Source organism: Acomys minous (genome assembly GCF_964271855.1).
Source record: "Acomys minous genome assembly, chromosome: 6".
In the NCBI taxonomy this organism is placed as follows: Eukaryota; Metazoa; Chordata; class Mammalia; order Rodentia; family Muridae; genus Acomys; species Acomys minous.
Genome location: NC_140487.1, coordinates 20,883,881 through 20,908,982, shown reverse-complemented (window position 1 = coordinate 20,908,982; position 25,102 = coordinate 20,883,881). Strand labels below are relative to the sequence as shown.

The following is a 25,102-nucleotide window of genomic DNA, read 5'->3' as shown; positions in this document are numbered from 1 at the left end:
ATGTGACTGTTGGCAGACTCCTGTTTCCTGCTGGCTGTGGGCCAGGCCTCTCAGTACCTCGTAATGTGGCCTCTTCCTGCTCACAGCATGGATTCCTGCTTCCTAATAGTGAGGACTCAGAGAGAGCAAGAGGACAAAAGAGGCACAAGTCACACTTCCTGTAACTAAGTTAGTTACTTCCTGTGTATTTAGCTTCAACTGAATTGCTAGGTCCAGTCCACACTCGAGAGGAAAGATTACAGGAGAGCTCAGGAAGCTGTGTAGCTGGGGGTCATTTTACCATTGAGATATCATGGCAGGAAATAGTGGCCCTGGTTTTGAGTATGCCTTCTATTTCTGGTAGATAAAAACTAAGGAAAACATTAAAACCTGATGCTAACTAACAAACTAGCAAAATTAATAGGAAATATTTAAAAAGGAAACATGCATCTCAGTAGTTAGAAGATATTTTATGTGAAGATCTTTAGTTAAAATTGCTTGCATAATAATTTAGCAGCAGCATGACAAGTAATGTGCATTGAGCTCTTGAAGGCTGGGTACTCAGGACTATATGAGTAATGTTGGTATTGATCTTAAATGGTTCTCTATTTGAGAACTGGAAAGATAGCACATTGGTTAAAAGCTCTTCCTGTTTTTACAGAGGATCCAGATTCAGTTCTCAGCACCTGCATTGGGTGGCTCATGACCACTTATTACTCCAAGGGGGGATCTGATGCCTTTAGCCTCCAAAGACATTACCTGTCATGGAGCGCATGCCCCCTCCCTGCACCCCCACTTCCTCGTGCGCATGAACACGTAATTTAAAATAATAAAACGGATCTTTAAGAAAATGTTTCTCTCCAAGGGGACTAGAATGGTATGAGAAGCAAGATGCATTCTCAGAACCAAAGTCTGAGATGCCATGAACATGTAAACACAGGCACGTACCCACATGCTCCCAAACCCACCAATGTCATGTGACCCCCTACCAGCTCATATTTCTGCTACTCAGGAGACTGTTACCGTATGTGGTCCCTCAACTTTTGATTTCCTAAACTGTGAGATGAAGCGACCCTCTCTATAAAGTTCAAACAAACAAACAAACAAACAAACCCAGATACATTTTGAATGACGCAGCAAAGGGGAGGAGTCAGAATGTGATATGCACCACAGGCATTACATTGCATATTTGTGTGTTTGTTTCCTTCAACCCTCTTATTAATTATCTGTGACATTGAAATCTGTGAACTATTCTCTGGAGGAGTAGACCATGAAAGATGCAGGCAGATGCTCTCTCCCTAGACATGCCTTGTTGCACTACTCTGTGGTTGTCCTGCAGAAACAAGAAGTCAACAGTACTCCCAGTGAGAAGGCCTCGCAGTCTCTAAGCGTATCCATGTTACCCTCTGAGCGTGTCACTTACAGCAGACCCTGATGAAAGTGCTTCATAGCTCTGCAAGTAATGTTTATTTAGAGTCTTAAGTGGCCCAGGCCACACGGAAGTCATTGGCCCAACATAGGAAAAAGAAATGCCTTTGTGGGGAACATACTTTTTGCTAGAACCCTAGTTGATGGAGAATTGTCTAGTGGTATTTCAAACTGGAAAGCTGAGATGAGCATCAGTGTCTCGTCTGAGGTCTTCCTCCATACAGAAAGTTCTATTTTCTCTCAGAAGTGAGTCTGAGAATATACATAACTGGATTCAAATCGAGTAAACAAATTCCCACAAATTGCACAATTAAGGCTATTTTTATGATTAGCACCATTTAGCGTCCCAGAATTTACCAGAGTAAACATTGCTACAGCAAAAATTACTGCAAATTGTTGAACCTAACAACAAGAGAAAATCCCCAGGAGGGTCATTTAGGCCTCTACTGCAGCGGTGCTTAACTATATTTCATACTGGAAAGCTGAGATTAGCAGGAAAATCAGGCTCTACCATGGTGTGCAGATGTGGTTGCAACTGTCTTCATTTATACAGCAAACATTTGTTCAGGGCCTACTGTATGCCAAACAGTCTGCCAGCCACTAGGATTACAGGGATAAATTGTACCTAGCGTGGTTGAGGGACTTTCAGTTGATGGGGAAAGGCAGATGTGACTGAGTGCTCAGACAGATGAAGGTGTACACTGGGCCATAGGGAGGTAACCTAGTCTTCCTGGCAACAGCTTCCTGGAGTGTTGTGACATGAGTGCATGTGGCAGAGGCTGAGTGAAGCCCACTGGAACATAGGACCGCTCTTGAGTTGGATATAAGCTGGTCCGCACTTAGAACCCAGCTTAGGACCCAGCTTAGGACCCAGTTTAGGAAAGGAGTGGCTTGTGTCAGAATACTGAGAGAGGATGTTTGTGTGGAGACCCAAGGAATCATACGTACAAGTCAAAGTCATAGTAGACATTTGGTTACCAGAAACAGGCTTGGTGAGACTTCATGCAGTGTCACCAGTGCAATGACCAGCTATTTTGACTATGTATCATGGGTTGTGCCTTTCTGCTCAGTGCTTTCCAGGCACCACATAGCAGTGACAACCTTGTCTTGGTAAGGAACTGGAGTTTGTTTGTTTGTTTTTCTTTTTGTCTTTCACTGGACAGATCAAAACTTTGACCTAGAAGTTTTCTTGCAAAATCTCAGAAGCAGCATTTGAACCTAGATCTAAGTGACCACACAACTCAGATTTGAAAGTTTATGTTCCTTCAGGAAAACATGATGCCTCTGGGTCTTGTGTATGCTCCAGGTTCTAATACACCCCCATGCTTGGCCTTCTACCAACCAGAAGCTGAGGAGTTTACTAAGAAGTGCAACCTGACTGGACCATTTAATAAAAACATGCTTGCATTCTTCAGGCAGTGGAGGAGCAGGGACAGTAGAGTAGTTTGGGAAGGTTGAGGAGACCAGATATCAACAAAACTAGGAGTGATAGCACCATGTAAGTGATAAGAACATCACAGAGATCTAAAGGAATCTTACACCTTTCTTCCCCTGGAGGAACAATTTTCATTCTTTTTAGGGACATTGAAATAATTTTTAGTGATTATGTATTGTCTGTGGCTTTTGTAAGAAAGAAAGCATGAAATGCTCCCTAAGCCCAGAAGAAGACTTGTCACCGTGCTAAGCACGTCTAAGACTTAGGAAATAAAATGATATAGGTTGGATTTTCCAGTGATCTCTTTTATAATCCCCCAGCCACTGCTTCTCCTGCTTCTCCCATCTTTCCAAAGAATCTGCCGCCGCCTCCTCCTCCTCCTTCTCCTCCCTCTCTTTCTCCTCCCCCCCCCCACTCTTTTATTTCTCCCCTTGCTTGTTCAGGATGAATGTACTCTGAGAAAAACAAAGACAAGAACTTTGGCCAGTAGACCCATGTGCACGACTTTGAAATGAATTGAATGATGATCAAAGCTGTGGATGGTGAATCTCAACGCAGCAGGATCATACAGAAACCTTTACATATGAGGAAATGTTAAAGAAGTTTATTGTTGATGTTTTCCCCTTGCAGAGCTTTTGTTTCTGTGGATTGACAATGGTGTGGCAGAAGAGTGTGGTTTTCAGGGATCTGTTAGGTAATAGTTTCAACAACTTTAATGGCCCATGGGTGAAATATGGGCCAATTTCTCCAAATTAAAATGGTATATTCAGACCCATGTCAGCTGGTTGCTGAATGTATATTGCTGGGCAAACATTAAGTTTCTAAGGTAGTATTCTTTACTCTCCAGTCTTTTAATGGGACCATTAAAAAGAAAAGAGTATTGGCAAACAAGGTAAACAGAACTTAGGAAGGGATGCTCAGTATTTGTCAGTTTTACCCTGAGAACTGTCCTTGCCACATCTGAAATAGATTATAGAGTGAGAAGAAGAATGCTAAGAGTCCAGTTGTTTTAAAGATTTTAAATTTGGTTAGCAGGAAAAGAGCTAGCTGCCAAGGAAATAGGTGGTGGTAGCAAGGTTTCCTGGAGCTTTTTATTGTGCTGGGGGGAAGAGGGAGCATTGTGTGACACTGTCCACCTTTCTCTGCATGTAACAGATTTGATCTAAGTTTCAGATTTACAACATGTTGCTAATCTTTTGTTACATATCATTTATTTTACTTGCAGGGTAACCATAAAAAAATAATTAAGATTTTCAGTAAAGATAAAGGGGTCAGAAGATTATATACGTCATCTACTAAATGCAACTTTGTCAGTCCAGAGTTTATGGTATTCCGCAGCAGCAGCCTCATCCTTTGTTCAATTTCCTGATGGTAGGAATTGTCAATGATTGGTGAGAGACAGTGATTCCACAGAGTTTTGTGAGACCTACGCGCTTTAGGGCTTATAATGAATAAGACTCAAAGCAGTGAACGACCCACGTTATTTTCAGAATACACTTTATAAGGTCGATTGGAAAGAGACAAAGCTAGTAAATGGAAAGATGTTAAAGAGAGGAAGCTGGGAAAATCAAAAATAAAAGAATCTAGAATTCTTAACATACATTTGTAGAGATAATTATGATAAAAGGTATCATAGACAAAGCCAGAACTATTCTGAGAAGTAAGAATTGCTTACAGTTTTGATTTTCGTTAAAAGTATTTGAAGGGGCAGTTGAAGAGATGGCTCAGCCAATAAGAGCACTGTCTGCTCTTCCAGACGTCCTGAGTTCAATCCCCAGCAACCACATGGTGCCTCACAACCATCTATACTGGAATCTGATGCTCTCTTCTGGCATACAGGTGCATATATAGATGGAGCACTCATACATAAAATAAATAAACAAAATCTTTATTAAAAAAGTATCTGAAGGAATGTTACCTGAACCAGCAGCTATCTAAAACTAACAAGCTACATTGGTCAGCTGCATTCAAAGATACTTGGAATGGTACTTGAAACTGACACAGACATGTCCTTCCTTGTGACATTGGAACATAATCTACAAAGTTCATGTTCAAGAAATATGAAATTGAATTAACAAGAAAAGACTCTCAAAAGAAAATTCGTAATAGTTTAAGCTTATGATTTTGCATTGACCATTTATATAGCTGCCGTCAGCCTCAGTTAGTGCACGTGGCCTGGGTGTGTAGACACAGCTTAGACATGCCTAGTAGACATATGAGACTAGCACCAAAGAATCCTAGATTTTTAGATGCTAAACTGCCATGTGTGTTCAAAATGAATAAACTTAATATAAACCTTTTCCTTCCAGTCAAGATGTCTTTGATTTTACTTGAATGAAAATGGTGGGGAGTGGACCCACCTCTCTGGCTACCATCTTGAAAGCTTACTGTTCTACATGAGCAGTCCTGCCCTTGTGTCTGTAGACAAATGCATAAGGTTGTGGTCTCTGTGATAACGGCCCTGGTGTGAGGAAGAACAGTCCAATGGGTTGCCGAGGCAGTGTGTCATCGTCAGTGCCCACAGGTTTCTTAGTAGACACTGTCTGTTTCTAGGCTCCATATCTAGAACAATGCTGAGGTACTAGGAAAGAAATCAGAGCACAGCGTCAAGTACAGAGAGGAAGAAATCTGCACTGTTGACAAAATACAAATTGTTATGTTTGCGAAGGAGAAGTTGGCAAATTGTTGAGCGATGGCCTTGCAGACTAGGAAGGACCACAAGGCAAGTGACCAGATTTCCTTCATGCCAAGCACAGGCAAAAAGGTGGTGTACATCTCCCACAGTGTCAGAGTGAGTACAGCACAGAGGAAAGAGGAAGGAAGAGTGGCAACCAGAAGCTGAGGCAATTTACTCCAAAAAAAAAAAAAACAAAAAAAACAAAAACGTCATCCCATTGTTTACAAAGGCTTGCTTGAAGGCAATGTGAATTCCTGTCTGCATCTTATATGTTGAAGACGCCCAACCTGAAGGAATTCATGAATTAAATGGACTTGGTCTTCTTAGCCCACAGAATCTGTGATTTATCCCTAAATTACATAAGGTAAAAATGTCAGGCAATTATTTTGAATTATAGCCTCATAGCCTGGTGCTGCCAAGAGGAGTTACTTTCCAATAATGTTGAGGAAGTCAGTGACAAAGGCGCACATTTATTTCAGAGGTCATGAACTCAAATGCCTACAGGGTCCCGCTTGCCTTAGAAGGAAGGGAGCAAGCTAACAGCAGGCCACTGCCAGTTAGCAGAGTTCTGAGAACTGGAAGGTTAATGTCTACACTGGCCACCACAGCAGGTAGAGCCTCATACTGTGTGCTCAGATCTGTAGCTTTCTGTGAAAAAGCTAGAAATCTAAACTTAGCTGATTTTTTTTTAAGACTGACAAAATAGTTTTATTAGCATCCTGTGTAGGTATAACGCAGCACTTGTATAGTCAGGAGCCCTGGTTTGTCCCTTAGCCTCAGTTCATTGCCTCTGTAATTAACAAACACAACACAACTGATTGAACTCTGGCATTGAGGAGAGTCGATTTACTAAGCTTTTGAAGGCTTCATTAAGGCTCTGCTGACTCTATGAAGCGTTGACCTCTGATTCCTTCCTCCCTGTTCCCGATATTGACAGCTTATTTACACAGAAAGTAGGAATCAAAGACATTACTTGTTTCCTATGCTATTGAAATGGCTCAGTAGGTAAAGGCGTCTGCCACCAGGCCTGATGACCCATGTTCAGTCCCTGGGACCCACATGATGGAAGGAGAGAACGGACTGCCACAGATTGCTCACTGACCTCTGCATATGCTCTGTGGCACGTGTATGCCCACGCGTGTATACACACATATAAATAAATCTAACAAAGAAATTATTTCTTTTAGCAACATGATCTTATCTAGTAAAACTGTCAAATACTCAGAGTGAGAAACAGCTCTTTCTGCTGATGTCGTTCACTTTCAAAATGCACGTGTCTGTATGGTCTACACTTGGTCATTTGGATCTCTGCACTAACATTTGTTTATAACATTGGGTGCATGGGGCACGCACGATTTAAACAGTAACACTCTCACCATTTGGTGACGTGCTTTCCTCTGATTAAACAACTGTTCTAATCATAGCTCTAAGTCGGATCAGGACAGTTGTATTTCTGCAACCCCTTCTTTCAGACTGGAGAATATGCTACTGATGAAGAAGAGGATGAGGTGGGGCCCATTCTTCCTGGTGGGGACATGGCCATTGAAGTCTTCGAGCTCCCTGAGAACGAGGATATGTTTTCCCCATCTGACCTGGACACAAGCAAGCTCAGTCACAAGTTCAAAGAGGTGAGCACTGGCCAGTGTACTGGTTGCCTGTACCTACCATCCTTAACTACACTTGTGCTTGTAGAATGAACCAAGAGCCATCTGTTTTCTGATTAAAAGCTTTTCAATAACATTATCCAAGTCTTAACTTTGAGAGTACAATTTTAGCAGATTGCTTTCTATTATTACTGATTGTAATGTTTGTCACTTGTCACAGTGGCAGTTTATAACTTTGGGCATCATTTCAGGATCCATTCATGTTACATGTGTAATTTTCACTTTTACAGATGCTCTGGTACCTGGTCATGGCCTTTTTCCTCTAGGGCAGTTATTTTTCTTTCTTTCTTTCTTTTTTTTTTTTTTAGGTGTTTTTCTTTCTTTTCCTGAAGTAGACAGATTTCTAATAAGAATAATATGCCTAAAGGGTTCCATTGAAGGCTCAATGAGCAGATTGTGAACAGTTAATAGAACCACCAAGGAATGGTGACATGCACAGGGAATGGTGACATGCACAGGGAATGGTGACATGCACAGGGAATGGTGACATGCACAGGGAATGGTGACATGCACAGGGAATGGTGACATGCACAGGGAATGGTGACATGCACAGGGAATGGTGACATGCACAGGGAATGGTGACACGCATAGGGAATGGTGACATGTGCAGGGAATGGTGACAGGCACAGAGAATGGTGACATGCACAGGGAATGGTGACACGCACAGGGAATGGTGGCATGCACAGGGAATGGTGACACGCACAGGGAATGGTGGCATGCACAGGGAATGGTGACACCCACAGGGAATGGTGACATGTGCAGGGAATGGTGACACGTACAGGGAATGGTGACACGCACAGGGAATGGTGACACGCACAGGGAATGGTGACATGCACAGGGAATGGTGACACGCACAGGGAATGGTGACATGCACAGGGAATGGTGACACCCACAGGGAATGGTGGCACGCACAGGGAATGGTGACACGCACAGGGAATGGTGGCATGCACAGGGAATGGTGACACCCACAGGGAATGGTGACATGTGCAGGGAATGGTGACACGTACAGGGAATGGTGACACGCACAGGGAATGGTGACACGCACAGGGAATGGTGACACGCACAGGGAATGGTGACATGCACAGGGAATGGTGACACCATCAGGGAATGGTGACATGCACAGGGAATGGTGACACGCACAGGGAATGGTGACACGCGCAGGGAATGGTGACACGCACAGGGAATGGTGGCACCCACAGGGAATGGTGACACGCACAGGGAATGGTGGCATGCACAGGGAATGGTGACAGGCACAGGGAATGGTGACACGCACAGGGAATGGTGGCATGCACAGGGAATGGTGACAGCCACAGGGAATGGTGACACGCACAGGGAATGGTGGCATGCACAGGGAATGGTGACAGGCATAGGGAATGGTGACACTCACAAGGAATGGTGACACGTACAGGGAATGGTGAGAGTAGGAAGCCATTGTCGTCATCTAAAGAAGTCGTTCATTGCCCACAGCTTTGCGAGATGCAGCCCTGGTGGAGATTGCATCTAGGGCAAGGTGCCGGGTGCCCTATCCCTGCTGTGCTGTCTCCCTCCTGACGACTCTCCAGTTACACCCAGGCAAGGAAGCTAGGCTAGTTTGGGGACTGAAGAGATCAGTCTCCTGAAGCACAGAGCCATCCAAGAAAATGCCTGGATAGACCCTTGGTGTGCATATCGAGGACCAGATGATAGACTTTTCTCCCCAAGTCTGCTGTTTCAGTATTCTTTTAATTTCTTTAAGTAAAAGTACCTGATTTACCACTTCAGCAAAGCCCAAGGTGTTGTGACCTTATCCAATCTTACTTTGAACCTACTGTGTTTTTTTTTTCCTACTACATTCTGTGACAGACTGTGCCCTCTCTCTTTGTACAGTATTTGCAAGTTACTTAGCAATAAAGTACTCAGTGACTAATTGGCATCAGGCATGTACTGAGAATGCATTGTATAGTGCACCTACCGTGATTTATTCATATAAATGGCAAGCTGGTCAGCACTATCCATTCATTCATTCATTCATTCATTCACTCATTCACTTTACATCTCAACCATAGCCTCCTCCTTCCTCTCCTCCCAGTCCCACCCTCCTCTGGTCAGCGCTTTTATTAAGGACTGGTTTCCCTCTGATCAGAGAGCTTTGTCACCTTCCACAGACATTAGAACTGATGACTGATGGAGCAAAGAAGTGCCACCTTATCTTTTCTTTTCTATGCATGTATACCACGTGCCTCCATCACAGATACCCAGCTCATCTCCCTCATTACCCTCTGACACCACCCAGGACTACACCCCACCTTCTCTCCATGCCCTCTCTTGCTGGCCTGCTAGAGTGCATCCTGACTTTGTCTTGGTCCGAGCAGGTAACTATCCATGGCTACAGTGGGTTCATGAGTACAGTAGCCATGTCAGGTCCAGATGACAGCATTTAACAACATTCTTCTGGCTCTTCCATTCTTTCTGCCCCTTCTTCCTAGGTGTTCCCAGAGCCTTGTCTGTGAGGGGAGTGTAGATTCCCCATTTAGGGCTGAGCCTTCACTAATTTTGTCTCTTCCTTGTACTGGGGAGTCAAAGCTAGGGCCATTGAGTACTGTTCAAGTGCTCCACCACTACGTTTATCTCTAGCCCAACTTTTCTTACTTTAAAAGTTACTTTACTCTTAGCTCACTGAGTCACTTTGTTAGTTACCTCTTAGGTTATTTTTGTTGCAATCAAATTTGTAAGTTGATTTGTGGGAAAACATCTTTCTCATACTAGTAATCTTTTAATCCAAGTTTATAAGAATATCTACTTAAAGTGTTTTCTCTGACCTCTCAGAAGTTGTATATACCTTTTATTTGTTGAATAAGTGCCTAGCTATAAACAATAAAAACATGACTAAAATAACTAAAAGTTGCTATAAAGATTATATTAGTCTCAGAGTGAGTTAGAGAATCTTCTCCGTTTTTCCAAACATGACATGACTGAAGTTGCTTAATGATTTCTGAAGATAGAATTTTCTGTTTCTAAAATTCTGTCATTAATGAGTAACAGACTGTACATTTTTTGGAGAAAGCTTTTTATTCATTTGAAATTTCTTGTTATTACATTTTATTCTTTGATCATTTCATTTGTATATGTAATGCATTCCACTTACTTCCTCCACTTTTCACTGTGATTTCCCACTCTCTCCCAGTCTCCTTTATTCCTTATAAATATCTTTCCTATCTTCTCTAGTTTGGTTTTCTCTCCCATGGAATTTAACTGGGCCTCTGCGTGACTGAGTTAGAACTAACCATGGATGCTGGTGTGCTCACCAGTGTGTATATAGCTAGATACTATGGCACCTCCTCTCAGAATCTGTTGCTTGGCAGTAGATCAGCAGTTAAGTAGCAGGGCTGGTGAGCACCTCTCCCTTCATAGCTGACTGTGCCCATCTTTTAGTTTCCAGAAGGCATCTGTGTTAAAGGCACTGACTGACCTTTTATTCATCCCTATAACTCTGTCACGTCTAGTTTTTATATGTTTTATGTTTGCTGTTACCTGCACTTACTGTCAGGATTACTACATCATCTTGATTTCTTGTAGTATTATTCTGCTCTCACATGATCCACTTCACCCCAATTCTCTCCTGGTTAATAGTAAAACTCATTGGTGGATTTCTTTTGCCCTGCATTTCCTTCATAGCATCTGAATTTCTGGGTGTTTTTTTTAAATCCGTTCCATATACTTTTATTCAATTGTGTTTCCTTTGAGTAGCCTATTTCTGAGTCTTACTCTTAAATAAATTATTATGGGAATCTTTGTCAGTTAATTGGTGAATATAGTTCATTTGTGTTTACATTAATCACTTGACTATTAGAATTTTTGTCTATCCTCTTAGCTTATATGTTTTATTTTTCCATATTTTCTCATTTTTTAAAAATTTTTCTACTTATCATCAGAAATATCAAATTTTCATCTGTTGCCAAAAAGTCAATTATTTTATTTCCTCAACAGTTTGACTTCGTTTTGAGTTGTTTTTCTAGCCATAGATTATAGAAACCAGATCCATATCTATGTTTTTAATCATTAGCACAATCATGATTATAACATATTACATGTAAGCTTTTCTGATGCTGCTCATCTTTAGTGTCTCAGGAGTCTTGGCTACTAGGCATGTTGACAAGCAAGCCTGCCGAACTGTGGTTGTTTCCCCGGTCCCCTTGTCCCCTCTCCCTGTGCTGTGATGAGGCTGTGGCTGCAGTGTTAACTTACTCCCATTTCTACTGCTCCCCCTTCCTGCTGTCAGCAGAAAGTTCCTGTCACATGGACCAAAAGTTAAGAGGTAGTCAGGAGGTCATAGCTTCAGGGGATGAAGCAGGCTAGCCTGACGCACCACCAGGTGTGCACTTAGCAGGCTTGTGTGGAAAAGGTGAGACTCAGTTAAATGCCTGTCTCCTTCCTGGTTGCTGACATTCCTCTGCAGCAGGCCTTCACCTTTGCCATGTCAGAACCCTCGTGGGTTCTGGTTTTTAAATTTCTTTTATAAGTTTGTTTTCCTTTATTAATGAATATACATTATTCATTAATACATATACATATACAGTATGTACATATCCTTCTCTCTTAGGCAGGTCCAGATTGCTTTCAAGTGAGGAAGGACATAGCTTTTCTTAGTTTGCTGTGTTGAACCCAACTGAAAGTGTCCTGGCCCCGCCCCCACGCACACCCAATTTGGCCTTTCTGTTTTTATTCTATTAAAACTATTATCTACTCACCTAGGGCATGTTTGCTTGAACATATGCCAGCTTCTTACAGTGTGAGCTTAATTTATTGTCGTACTTGATTGTTGTAATAGGTGGGCAGCTAAAACTGAATCTGTCTGGTATTGGGCCTTGTGCCCGTCCCCTACTTTGCTGGCGTCCTTATTGATTTCACTTTGGAAACAATCTGTAATTTCCACTTTCCCTGCTTTATTTTCATGTTGACTTGAATAGCAGGCAATGATTTTGAATATGTAACTTCTTTATTAATCTAGCAATTTATTACATTGTGATCAGATACTATTTTTCAACCAATTTATTTTAAAATGATGTTTGTGTTGTAGATTAATGTGAATATTTGTGATTAAATTAATATGTTTTAAGTACTCTGATTCTTTATTCATTTTTCTTGAACCTAGTAAGTGGAGGATTTATAGTTAAATTATACCTCGATACTATTTTTTGTCTACTTCAATCTATATTGAAAGCACGTGAAATATAACAACGATTTCCTCATTTTTATGCTATACTTTGATGTAATATTTTATAGCCTCTTATGTTGTAGTATTGACTGTATACCTACATATAACAAAGCCAGTTAAAACATTTTCTTTTATTGCAATTTTTAAAATATGCAATGCTAGAGTCTATATCTTTGACTAAGAAAAATTTGTCGATTTAAACTTACTGTAAAGTTATTCAAAGTATTTATTACTATGCTTAACTCCTTTTATGCCTTATGTTTGTTTCACATTTATTGGCTGTTATGACAGGGTATCTTCAATGCTTTAAAATATATTCTCTTTACATAATTTTAAAAATTGAGATAAAATACCATTTGCATTCTATTCTGTATGAAGATATTTGATAAAATCTTGAGTTTTAAGAAAAATGAATATTAAAATTTGTTACATTTAAAAGCATTTCAGGTAGCTTTATAGCATATTTGCAGATTTCCTTTAAAAGCATTATTTCCTAATCCTTAGGTTTTTAATTTTTAATTTCTCAGAGTGTTTCAGTAATTTATTAGGTGTTTGTGGCAGATGTAGTTTTTGTGAGCTTTTCATACCAACAATAATGTTCTAATTATCGCGGCACCATAATAATTGGCTAGGCTTGGCATTTTGTTCATAAAGTTTTTACTGAAAATATTGCATGGTTAGCTTTATTGCTTTAAGCACATTAAAGAGGGGGAAAAAAGGTCTGCCATCAGCTTGGATCGGGTGCTCCTCTTCTCCTCAGCCTGCAGTTGACTTCTGCCACACTTCCTAAGAGGTGGGCTTCCTGACGTAGATTTCTGTTTTCCTTTGTAATACCCACTGGACAGAGGAGAGCCAGCACCCGGCCACTGACCTACCGCCCCGGCCCCTCCTCTAAATAAGATGACTTTGTTTTATTCTCATTTCACTCTTGTATAAATCTCTGGCTTAGTGGGGATTTTTGGTGTTTTGCTTTGTGTTTTTGCTTAATTTTCTAAAAAAAAAAAAAAAAAAAAACCAATCATCAGTACTTGTTAATTTTTTTGGAGGTTGTGCTTATCTCCTTCCCCACGTCTGAGAGTCTCCGACTCCCTGCCCATCTGCTTTCTGTCATTAGCTATGGCTCTCACAGCAAGTCCCTCCTGCCCTGGGCCGCGCGCTGCGTGCGCTGCTGTCTCGCGCAGTAGTCAGCTGTCTCCTCCTCTGTCTTCTGCTCATCAGGCGTTACTTCATCCTATTATCCTGCTGCCTCCCAGAATAACTTTACAGAAACGTCACCCATGGACACATGGGTCTGCTCATTTTGTTTTCAGTTGGTTCTTCCACTCCATTACTTTGAGGTCCCAGAGTGTGATCCCTAAGTTCGACAAGTGAGCAGGCCGGAACTGCAATGAAAAAGCTCACTATTTCATTCCGAGAAATCTGAGGAAAACTCAGGCTGTGCTGGACACTCTAACTGGTACAGCGCTCTCGTGTCCCTTCACTCTGAGTTCTACAGCTCCACGTGTGCAGCAAGTCAGCACATTCTTGTCTTCTTTCCCGACTCTGACAGCTGCTTCTCAACAAATGTGAGATGCCAGGGGAGCGATGGGAGTTGTTTGGCAAGAAGGTAGAAGCTGTTCACCTCTTGCACTGGATGGGCTGGTTGGGTCTCCAGCAGCCAGGGACAGTGGTGGAAAGTGTCCTGCCGTCAGGCACAGCCGCCTGGGGGGGGTCGCCATCTGTTCAGTTGCTACCTGCTCGTTTTCTGGCCCCTTATTTTCAACCTTCTATCAGGTTGAGATAGACTTTTCTTTCCTGTTTTTACTTGAGCTTTGATTGTTTTGACTTGTTTTGCTTGTGTGTGAGTGTACATGCGGTGAACACATACACTCATGTATGCACAGATGCACATGCTCACAAGGAAGCCAGAAGATGGCCAGTGTCCTGCTCTGTCATCCTTCTGAGACATGGTCTCTCACTAAACCTGAAGCTAGGCCAGCAAGCGGCACACCCCAAGCATCTCCTGCCTCATTCCCCCTTCCCCCTGTAGCACTGCGGCCACTGGGAGCCATGTCAGGCCTTGCTCACTTTCTCATGTGGGTGCTGGGAATTCCTGCATAGATATTTACACTTCAGCAACAAATACTCTTACCCATGGAGACATCTTCCCAGCCACTAAATGGGCTTAATTCCTGTGCCGGAGTACTTTATAGTCCGTGAAGATTGTTTGTTTGTTTGTTTGTTTCTGCCATTTCATTGAGAGTTTTCTGCCTGATGCCCTGAATGGGAGGTAGGGAGTCAATGTCAGGTGGACCCTCTCTCCACAGGGCTGAGCTGTCCCCCCACCTCACTCTCAGGAGCCAGGACTGCTAGCACCGGTGAAAACAAATCTGCCTTTGTCTTTAGGGAAATCTGAAGTTGCGCTATTTGACTTAAGTCTGTGAAAAAATAAACTTGAAAAGTTATAAATACCCTGGAGAATAAATAAAGCATCCCTTATGGAAGTCGCATCAACAAGTGGGAGCTGCGAATTGTTGCCTCCTCAGTAGTAAACAGATAGTTATTTTTAAAGGAGCTGCACTCACAGGCTGTGAGATGTAACCAGCACGGCCCTCGTTAGTCACCCCACTCTGAGACTCAACCTAGAACGGCCTTGGTAGAGACTCTTCAGTCACTGCCCTTGATGGTGACCTTCAGTTCAGGTTGAGTTATGACTCAGCTAGCTAATTCTACCTTGTTTTGCATATGTAGTTCCCTGAAAATAAATCCCACTTTTGTTGATGTAAAGACACCATCTATGAAGCTTTGAGCAAAAATGGCACAGATTTGCCACTGCTTCGTTTTAATAACATCATATATCTTCAGAAACCCCTCCAGCTCCTTCTGGGGAGCCCACATCACTGTGTGGACAAAGCAGACCCCAGCCTGGTGCATAAATTATAGCAAACAGTCTACGCGGCATAGAAACCATCTCACAGTGTTCTGTGCAAATACCAGGCATTGCTCCCTGTGGGCAGTGAGAACTCAGAGGGCTGCTCTTATCTAACTAGAAAATGTCTGATTCTAGAACACTCTTAAATCTCTCCTGCAAAGATAACATTTTTCACTTCAAAAATATTTATCATGCCTGCACAGGCTAAGTAGATCTGCAGCAGTTAAGGCGGATCTGATTTCTGCCTGCAGATGCCTGCTCGTGGTGGTCGTAGGTATATGTTTCGGTTCAGTTACAGATGTGCGCGCTCCGTATTCATCTTTTTAAAAGCAGTAAACAGAGCCCGCACGCAGCAGTACACCTTCTGAGTGTGAAAGCGAGGCCACCTGCTCGTTGCACGGCTGTACATTTCCCCCACTGAAATCCCAGGGTCAATACCAGGGCATCCATATTAAAGCTGACAGGAAAATGGCGGAGCTTGTTTTCACCAGTTAAAGGCAGAGGCCTGAAGTCTTTTTGAGTCTTTTTGGAGATGCTCTCAGAGGAAAAAACTCAACCTTGTACTAATCATGCTGTTTGCCAAGTTCCCTCATCCCTTGGCAAAGCTTAACTGTCTTCCTTCCCTGGGAAACACGTGTCTCCAGCCAGGCTTGGCTACTTTAGATACAAAAGATGACAAAGACCAAGACTCTCTGGCCTAGTTACAGGAGAAGAGTAGTGAAGCCGACCTGGAGCAAGTGAGTGCTCTCTGTCCGTGGCAGCACTAGCAGTCCGTGGCTGCTGGGAGTAATGAGCAGATATTTTAAAGGTAGACTCTGCCATGTTTATGTGGCCTCAGTGACTATATACCAGCACATAGCATCACTAACTAAATATCAGTTTCATGAAGAACATATTCTAGGTTTCTTTTTTATTTTTGTTTCTTTTCTGTGTGTCTGTGGGGGATACTCATTCATGCATCTGGAGGCCAGAGGTCAACAGCCTTCCTTTGCGACTGCCTCATTGTTTGACTGGTTCTCCCTGAATCTGGGGCTCACAGCATGGGCTTGGTTGACTGGGCAGGGAGTTCCAGGACCCTGCTGTTTCCACCCCTAGTGCTAGTTAGATATGTGCATACCACTCTTGGTCTTTTACAGAGACACTGGAGTTCCTCACTCTGGCCCTAATGCTTGCATAGCAAGCACTTTAGCCGCTGAGAAATCTCCTCAGATCCCTGGGTTTTATTGATAATACCAGATGCCGGCGGCAGCATATCAGTTTATTTTCTGTGTCAGGATTCTCAGAGCCTGGCCAGTCAGGGGCATGACTGCTCATCTAAAGGAGTGATGATCACACACCCCTCAGGATTTTTAGAAGGACTGAATGAGAAATATCTTCATCGGGGAAACGGGTTCAGCTAGACAGCTGAAGGGCAGAAAAAGCATGAAGTTGGGACCTCGAGCCTGGGGTTGTTTCTCCCGCCCCTCATTCTTCTGAGAGAAGCTCCAAGATGCACTGTGATGTCTCTGAGCCTCTTTCTCATCTGAGCAGTGACGTGCACAAGACCTGACTAGAGCTATTTGCAATAACACGGGGAGAGGGCAGCACTAGAGAAAAGCACTCAGGTGCCTGCCAATGTAAAAAAAACAAAACAAAACAAACAAAAAAAACAAAAAAACAAAACCACATTAGCAGAACTATGGACTGAGATATTCACAAACTGGCATTGGCAACTATTAGCTTTGCAATTCACAGTCTTTTTGTACAGCATTTTACTGTGTAAACTAAAAGGGCTCAACTTGTATGTTTCTATGCCTCTCCTGTTAATAGTGATGGATATATAAAAGGCCATTGGAATGTACGTTGCACCCAGGATTAAAATGACCACATAGCTGTAATTTCAGGCCTTGTGTCAACTAAGAAAACCTTACACTAGAGTGATGCTTAATCTTCTAAATGATGTGCAGATCTGTGTCCCTGTGTCGCTCTATGTCCCTGAAGCTGAAGAATGTAGTGATGTTCCTAACACTGAGCTCTCCGCAGTTGCTGTCACCTCACTCCTTTCTCTTATCCCCCTTGGTGGTAACACAGCATCAGGCTAACCAGAGATGAGCGTGGCCTCTTTCTTTCACATTTCTCCTTAGGTTTGTCTTCAGTTCAGGGTGCTAACCTAGTATGTATATCCAGTAGAAGAGGATGCTTGCCTGGAATAGATTTGCCCACGATCCAGGATGGTAAGCTAGCATGTACACCCATCAAGAGAAGATGCTGGCTTGTGATGGGCTTGACCATGGCACAGGGAACGAACTTAGTGTGTACAGAGATTAGGAGAGGATGCTTGTGATAGGTTGAACCACACAATCCAAGGTACCAATTTAATATGTAGCCCATGAGGAGAATATGCTTGTAGCATGAATTTCTAGACTCTGACCATGCCTGGCCCATTTTTTTTTCTCTCAATAACCACCAACTATGCAGTATTGTAAGTGATGCTGGAGACTCTTCCTATCCAGCACTCTCATTTTTCATTCAGGAAACTGAGGTGCAGATGAGCAACTGACAGAGGTTACGAGGGGTATGACAAAGGTGGCTAAAGCCCCATGAAGAGGAAGGCCATATACCTGCATGCCACTGGGGTTCATCCACAGTAAAATGGTATCTGGCCTTCGCCTTTAGTATGGTGCTCACAGCAGAGCGCCGCCCCCCCCCACCCCCCTCGCCCCATTTGGCCAGCTGGGTTCTTATATCAGCTGTGGTTTTATAGACCACTGAACACTTTTGTGTTCTTTTCTCTAAGTATCATTGCAGAGCTTTGCTTGGCCCAGAACTGGCTGTGTAGATCCGACTGGCCTTGAACTTGCAGTTGTCCTGCTTTTCTTGTCTGAGCCTTGTTTCACGTTGGTCAGTGGGACGTGGCACCGGGGTAACTGTATTTGAGAGCTTTGGACGATCCTTCCCGGTCCTGGCTGACTTTACTGATAAATAATTTTTAGTCAGCCGTTGTCCTTTAATCCTTTACATGGACGATTTCATTTAATGTTACAATAAGGATAGTTATAAACTATGAAGAAGTGCATCTCTTATGAAGGAAAAGTGCAGGTGAGAGGGTAAGCAATATTCCAACTGCGTATCACAGAATCACACAGCACACAGCAAACATGATGAATTTGAGAAGTCTAGCGTTTCATATTACTATGTTTTAAACAACAAAGGGTAGATATTTTTGTCAAGCCAATAAAAAAAATCATCCAGGCATTGGAGTTTGCCTTATTCTTTAACAATATAATGTCTCTGGATTATAATTCTTTGCAGTTGTATATATGGCTCCATGTTGTATATAAAGAATATCGTCAACATCTAAGTACTTTTGACCTTTTGTGCCTTTGGTTTTCATTGGCAGGAGAGGTTAGCATTCTCAGGACTGCTTTTTCAAGAGAGGAGATGTGTTATGGCCTCAGCATCTTGGTTAGAGCAGCTCCTCAGTAGATGCTTATAAAGCTTATCTTTTTTTTTTTTTTTAAGGGAATTGGCACAAGATCAAAACCCAGACATCCAAGTTCTAATCTAGTTCTAGTGTTGATTTGTTGTATAAGTAGACAGGTTGGTTGTCTGCTCTGAGCCTCAGTTTCCCCACATCGGGATCATGAAGACTGACCAACTCACTGCACTCACTGCAGGCGTATAGTTAGAGGCCTTTGAGTAGTGAGCCTTGGTGGGTTCTGGTGAGCACAAAAGGCCTCTACCAGTATTTTCACTGAGAAATGCTTGATATCGCCTACTTGCAGACACACTCACATTCTGGGCATCTGCTAAAGGCAGCTGAGTGAGACAGGCCACAGGGTTACGGTATGAAACCAAGAGACCCAGAGCCCTGGTCATCTCACATCACAAGAAATGGAAAATAAGCCGTGGAAGTGCTTGGTCTTCAGCCCATTTAAAAACAGCTGGGCTGCAACAGGGTTAGCTGCATTAGCAGGGGCTAACACCTTGGCACACCAAGCCTGACAACTCCAGGCTCTGACTGTCAGTCAGCTGCACCCCGAATGTTGGAGTCCAACCTCTTCTGAGTCTTTCCAAGAGAGGACCCATTTGGGTTGTGGGTGCTGCGAAGGTTGCTTCCCATTGTAATTCAAGGCCCTTTCTTCAGCCTTTCTGTGGCTGCCTGGTCAGTTGTATTAAACTTACTTGGTTATAGTAATAGCATACAATTACAACCCTCTCCCCCACAAAAAAAGGAGGTGATGGTCCTTTAATAAGTTTGTGGCAAACTAGAGGTACAGAGAAGAATCAGGGTGTCACACAGGGTCCCCACAAGCCTCACTTAGTGGCCCGCGCTCATCTGTGTGGCAGAAACGTTCATGGATTTGATTGCAGATTGCTTCCCTTCTCAGACCTTCCAGTGGGCAAAATGCAACTGGTAAAGACGCCTGTTTGGACCTCTAAAACCCAGAGAATTGTGAATTTCAAAAACCTCCTTACCAAGGGGTTTCAGAGAACAAAATGTGAACCCATAAACGGTTTTCTTTAAGTTCAGGTGCGTCTAGCCTTTAAAGAAATGAGTGTCGCATTGAAGACCCCTCCTTACAAAGAAAACAGTGTGGGGGAGGGGAAGCAAAGCAAATAAATGGCAAAGATGACTATTGTGTTGTAAAGAAAATGCTTTAGGGGGTTGGATTCTTCATAGAGGTAGATGTTTTGAAGGGCAGAAATCTAAATCTGCACCTTTCCGGCTATTAAAAAGAAGGAAGAAAATACAAAAACAAACCGGAGGTTTCTGTTTCTTTGCCGCTGCGTCCCCTCCTTCCTCTGCAGCAGAGCCGCTCTGCGGAATGCGAGAGCGACTCACAGAGCCACAGCGCCACCTTTCTGCAAGATGCGGGACTGATTCTTCACGCTCTGCCTGGCCTGGTGACTGGCTCCAGCCGCCGTTCAGTGGGCCAGCCTCAGCAAGGAAACAGCTCCTGGACGCTCAGATCATAAAGGAAGAGCTGCAGAGGCCAAGAACGGGGTTTTCTTTTCTTTAGCCCCTGAGCAATTAAACTGGTAACTTAATCGGATATTAGGGACTGTGAGCCATAAACCCTGCGTTTAATTAGTTTGCACCCAGTGAGTCATTTTACACGCCAGACATTGTAATTTACAACCTGCTGCACTGCAGCAGTTTCCTAGGATTTTTATTGTCATAAGATACTCTTTTCGCTGCTGAGTCTTTAAAAATATAGAAACACTCTTAGTTGAGATGTTTTTCTTTTCAATTTTCAGTTGCAAATCAAACATGCAGTTACAGAAGCAGAGATTCAAAAATTGAAGAGCAAGGTAAGCACCGCTGCGTGGTGTTTGAATTGTACTCTTTAAACTTCAGATGCTCTGAGGAATGTGAAGGCTAGAACTAAGGGATTTGCTCCTGTGCGGTTGAGAGCATATTTATACGAGATTTTTGTTTCCACCATGAAGCTCGTGGGCGGGCCTGCTCTGAGCTCATGCACACCTGCACACACCCCAGGGAAAGCCACACGGCATCCGATGGCTTGCACAGATTTATACTTACGCATACTCTCTCTGAAATTTCTTCCAAAATAATATTTTTAATGGCTCAAGCACCTAAACTGTGTACTAATTTCTTAAGTACAAGCTGGCATATCAAAACTCCTTTATGTCATTTACCTTATAATGATTTTAGCGAATTTGCTAGACGCAATGTATTGTTTTTAATGTAGAACATTAATTACTTTTTAGAAAAAAAAAACTTACCATGTCTAAGAATTAAAGATTATATACTCACTCTATGAATTGTGTACTTAATTTAGATTCAGCTGCTACTGGAAATCTTGAGGCATACTTAGTTTGCATTATTTAAATTTGATGAAGAGGAAAAGATATTAATAAGAATATATTTTTTTAAATCTATGAAATAGTGAGTCATCAAAGTAAACTGTAAAATTATTGTACAAGTTACAGTTCTAGCTATTGTGTTTAGTTCTACCAAATGTTTATTTTCAGAGACTTAAAAAACATTTTTAGTTATTTTCAAACTATTCTGTATTGCTTCCATGATCTTTTTAAAATGAAGTTCCCCACCACTAGCAATCTGTTTTCTTATTCACAGTGAATACTTGTTTTGGATTTCCCATGTGTTTTAAATGGGGATGAATTAGCTGGCTCCTCTGGTTAAACGGCATTCTCCACTAACGCGCTCTGAAGCTCTTTAGTCAAAGCATGTTTATACATCCTGCATGGTGTCAGCCTCTCACTGTGAATTTCAGATTTTAAGTTAGCAGTGGCTGGTGCATAAACAACTGCTATAAAATGTTCCTTAATTAAAGATGCAGTAAAAACCTCTTTTTATCTGAGAACTGTTTCTTGATGTTAAAAGGCAGATCTTTTAAACTGTTGGTTACAAGTAGGGAAAGGGAGCTCCTGTGTTTATAAATGCTCTCGCAGACAGGCTTAGGCATTTAACTATGAAGGTTTAATTTAGAAAAGACTACAAATTACTATTTTATATTTTTCTTCCTACATTGGCATGGGATATTCACACTTGAAAATATGTTAATGCGATTACTATCCATGTTACATAGATTCCTTATTTCAAAGTGTTTGGGACTAAGTTTTTACTTTGTAACCTCTTATCCAAATGTATTTAGTAAAAACAACTTTCGCAAAACTATTCTTGTTACATGTAAATATATATTTATGTGGGTGTGTATTTCCATTTTTTTTCAATGCTATATAATTTCAGAATGTCGTCTTGAATAGTGATAACTTTGAAAGCAGAGAAGGTAGGTGGGGCTGCAGCTTGATTGACAGGTGGCAGTCGTTAGAGCCCTTCACGCCCTCATCTGAAGAGCAGTCTTAGGTTTCTATGTCAAGAGCAATGCCGGCTTAGTTTCCTCTTTCCTGCACTCGAATCATCCAGGCGGCCTGGAGAAGACTGCACTCCGCATTCCTGAGACCGCCTGCACACCAACCACACAACTGTCTTTCTGGAGGGATTTAAATTAGTCAGACAACCCCTTAGATCGTTACTTGTCCTTGTCTTTTTATACATAGTGTAAATTAAGCCTTGTAAAGATCTGGACATTTATAACAAACATTCCCTGAAATATATTCACTGACAGACAGTGTTCATGTCAATTGAAATCATGGACCTAATAACCATCCTCCAAAGGGTTAAAAGTACAGTAAGAGAAGCTGACTCTTATCAAATGCTTATGATGGTTAAGAAGTGTCACAAGGATGCTGAGCCGGGAGAGCACAGGCGCACTGTGTAGGTGGTGACTCGGACTCTTATAAACCTGAACCACTTGTGTTGAGGAACACAATTAAAACAAAAGCCGAGTGACTGCTAAGTCCCTTCCTAACCATCGGTACACAGTGTGCTTCTGCTCCTCACCCCTTCCCCACCCCCACTCCCTTTTTAGTTAATTTTCAACTTACTGTCCTTCACTTTATTTAACGCGCTCTCAAAGGAAATGTGCTGGCATTTATTGGATATAATCAGTGAAAGGCTGGCTGTGTTTCCCACCGTGCAGTATTTTAAACTACATGGTTTTAAGGAAAGTTCAAGGGACTTTGAAAGCAGATTTGTTTCTCATCACTTATCAGATGGGTGACTCTAAGCACGTCATTTCCCTTTTCAGGCCTCGCACCTTATCTTTTATGGATGTGGGAGGAATTGTTGCTCTTCTCGTCTCAAGCTGATTTAATGACTGATCGAGCATAGCAATAGAATTGTATCTAAAACAAGCTATAATAGTGTGGAAAGAGAGTTGCGACAGACATACCCAAATCGTGTTTGCCTTGACGTTTGTTTTCTCCAGCTGCAAGCGGCAGAAAATGAGAAAGTAAGGTGGGAGCTAGAAAAGAACCAGCTCCAACAGAACATAGAGGAGAATAAAGAGAGGATGCTGAAGTTGGAAAGCTACTGGATTGAGGCGCAGACGTTATGTCACACCGTAAACGAGCATCTCAAAGAGACCCAAAGCCAGTATCAGGCCTTGGAAAAGAAGTACAACAAAGCAAAAAAGCTGATCAAGGATTTTCAACAAAAGTAAGTATTCCCTAGGGATCCAAATGACAGAACCGACATGTGTGTGACCTGCTATATAATTTCAGAATGTCGTTTTGAATATTGGTTCTATTTAGAGGTGTGGGCAGGACAGGCTGGCCTTTCCCTTTCAGATCACAGTTTTCACAGATGAGGGCAGTAACTTTTTCTCATGGGAACGACTCTGCCTCCGCTTTTGATGGTAACTATTGAGACATTTAGAATTCTTGGTTCTTTGTGAAAGCATTTCTGTGACGTAGAAACCAGAGGTGCCGATGAAATTGTACAGGATGCTTGGCTGACAGTTGGACATGCTACGTACATTTGAGATCTGGTTGTCAGGCTGCTTCTGTCTGTGTTCTTAGAATCAGTAACCACAGACTCCGCCTCTATAGATAGTGTAAACATTGACTTGCGTGACCTCCCACCCCGCTCTGTGTTTCTCATCTACTGCTCTCAGGCCCCGGCTCACAACAGTGAGGCACACCCGCGTTACACTGTGCCGTGGAAGCTGCAGTTGTTTTCCTTTCACACCCAGGCCTTGATGTACTGTTAGCACGCCCAGGGAGATTTTCATAGTTATTTCTGACTCACTAGACCAAAACCAGCCCCTTCTTTGGTTTTCTGTTACAAGCCTTAGAAGCTAAGTATGTGTGTCACAGTCACCATATTTCTTTCCTGTCGTAGAACTAATTAATGTTTTCATAGTTGAAACAGATAGCTATTAAAAAATTGTTTCAAAGGTGATAATTGTTGTGACTGTGAACTCAACATAACCATTGCAGTTTTTGCAAACAACACTGTATCTACCTATAAAAATTACCAGATTCACTTTCAGAACAGAGGGCAGTCCCTTTCTCCAGTATTACCCATGGAGGTGTGAGTGTTCCCCTTCCCCAATATTACCCGTGGAGGTGTGAGTGCTTCCCTTCTCCAGTATTACCCATGGAGGTGTGAGTGCTCCCCTTCTCCAGTATTACCTATGGAAGTGTGAGTGCTCCCTTCTCCAGTATTACCCGTGGAGGTGTGAGTGCTCCCCTTTTCCAATATTACCCATTGAGGTGTGAGTGCTCCCCTTCTCCAGTATTACCTGTAGAGGTATGAGTGCTCCCTTCTCCAGTATTACCTATGGAGATTTGAGTGCTCCCCTTCTCCAGTATTACCCATGGAGGTGTGAGTGCTCCTCCAGTATTACTCATGGAGGTAGGAGAATTTACCTTCTCCAGTATTACCCATGGAAGTGTGAGTGCTCCCCTTCTCCACTATTACCTGTGGAGGTATGAGTGCTCCCTTCTCCAGTATTACCCATGGAGGTTTGAGTGCTCCCCTTTTCCAGTATCACCTGTGGAGGTATGAGTGCTCCCCTTTTCCAGTATTACCCATGGAGGTGTGAATGCTCCCTCCCCTTTTCCATTATTACCTGTGGAGGTGTGAGTACTCCCTTCTCCGATATTACCCGTGGAGGTATGAGTGCTCCCCTTCTCCAGTATTACCTGTGGAGGTGCGAATGCTCCCTTCTCCATTATTACCCGTGGAGGTGTGAGTGCTCCCTTCTCCAGTATTACCCGTAGAGGTGTGAGTGCTCCCCTTCTCCAGTATTACCTGTGGAGGTGCGAATGCTCCATTCTCCAGTATTACCCGTAGAGGTGTGAGTGCTCCCCTTCTCCAGTATTACCTGTGGAGGTGCGAATGCTCCCTTCTCCAGTATTACCCATAGAGGTGTGAGTGCTCCCCTTTTCCAGTATTACCTGTGGAGGTGTGAGTACTCCCTTCTCCGGTATTACCCAT

The 25,102-nt window shown here is 42.7% G+C and overlaps 1 protein-coding gene across 11 annotated transcripts in view; it reads left to right on the top strand.

The window, feature by feature from the left end:
• Positions 1-25,102, top strand: part of PPP1R9A (protein phosphatase 1 regulatory subunit 9A) — a 293,927-nt gene that overhangs the window by 217,081 nt on the left and 51,744 nt on the right. For all 11 annotated transcript variants that reach the window (XM_084785945.1, XM_084785944.1, XM_084785938.1 and 8 more), the window contains 3 exons: positions 6,992-7,147; positions 20,530-20,583; positions 23,088-23,317. In XM_084785945.1, the coding sequence (XP_084642071.1) occupies positions 6,992-7,147; positions 20,530-20,583; positions 23,088-23,317 (440 nt within the window). The remainder of the gene's footprint in view (positions 1-6,991; positions 7,148-20,529; positions 20,584-23,087; positions 23,318-25,102) is intronic.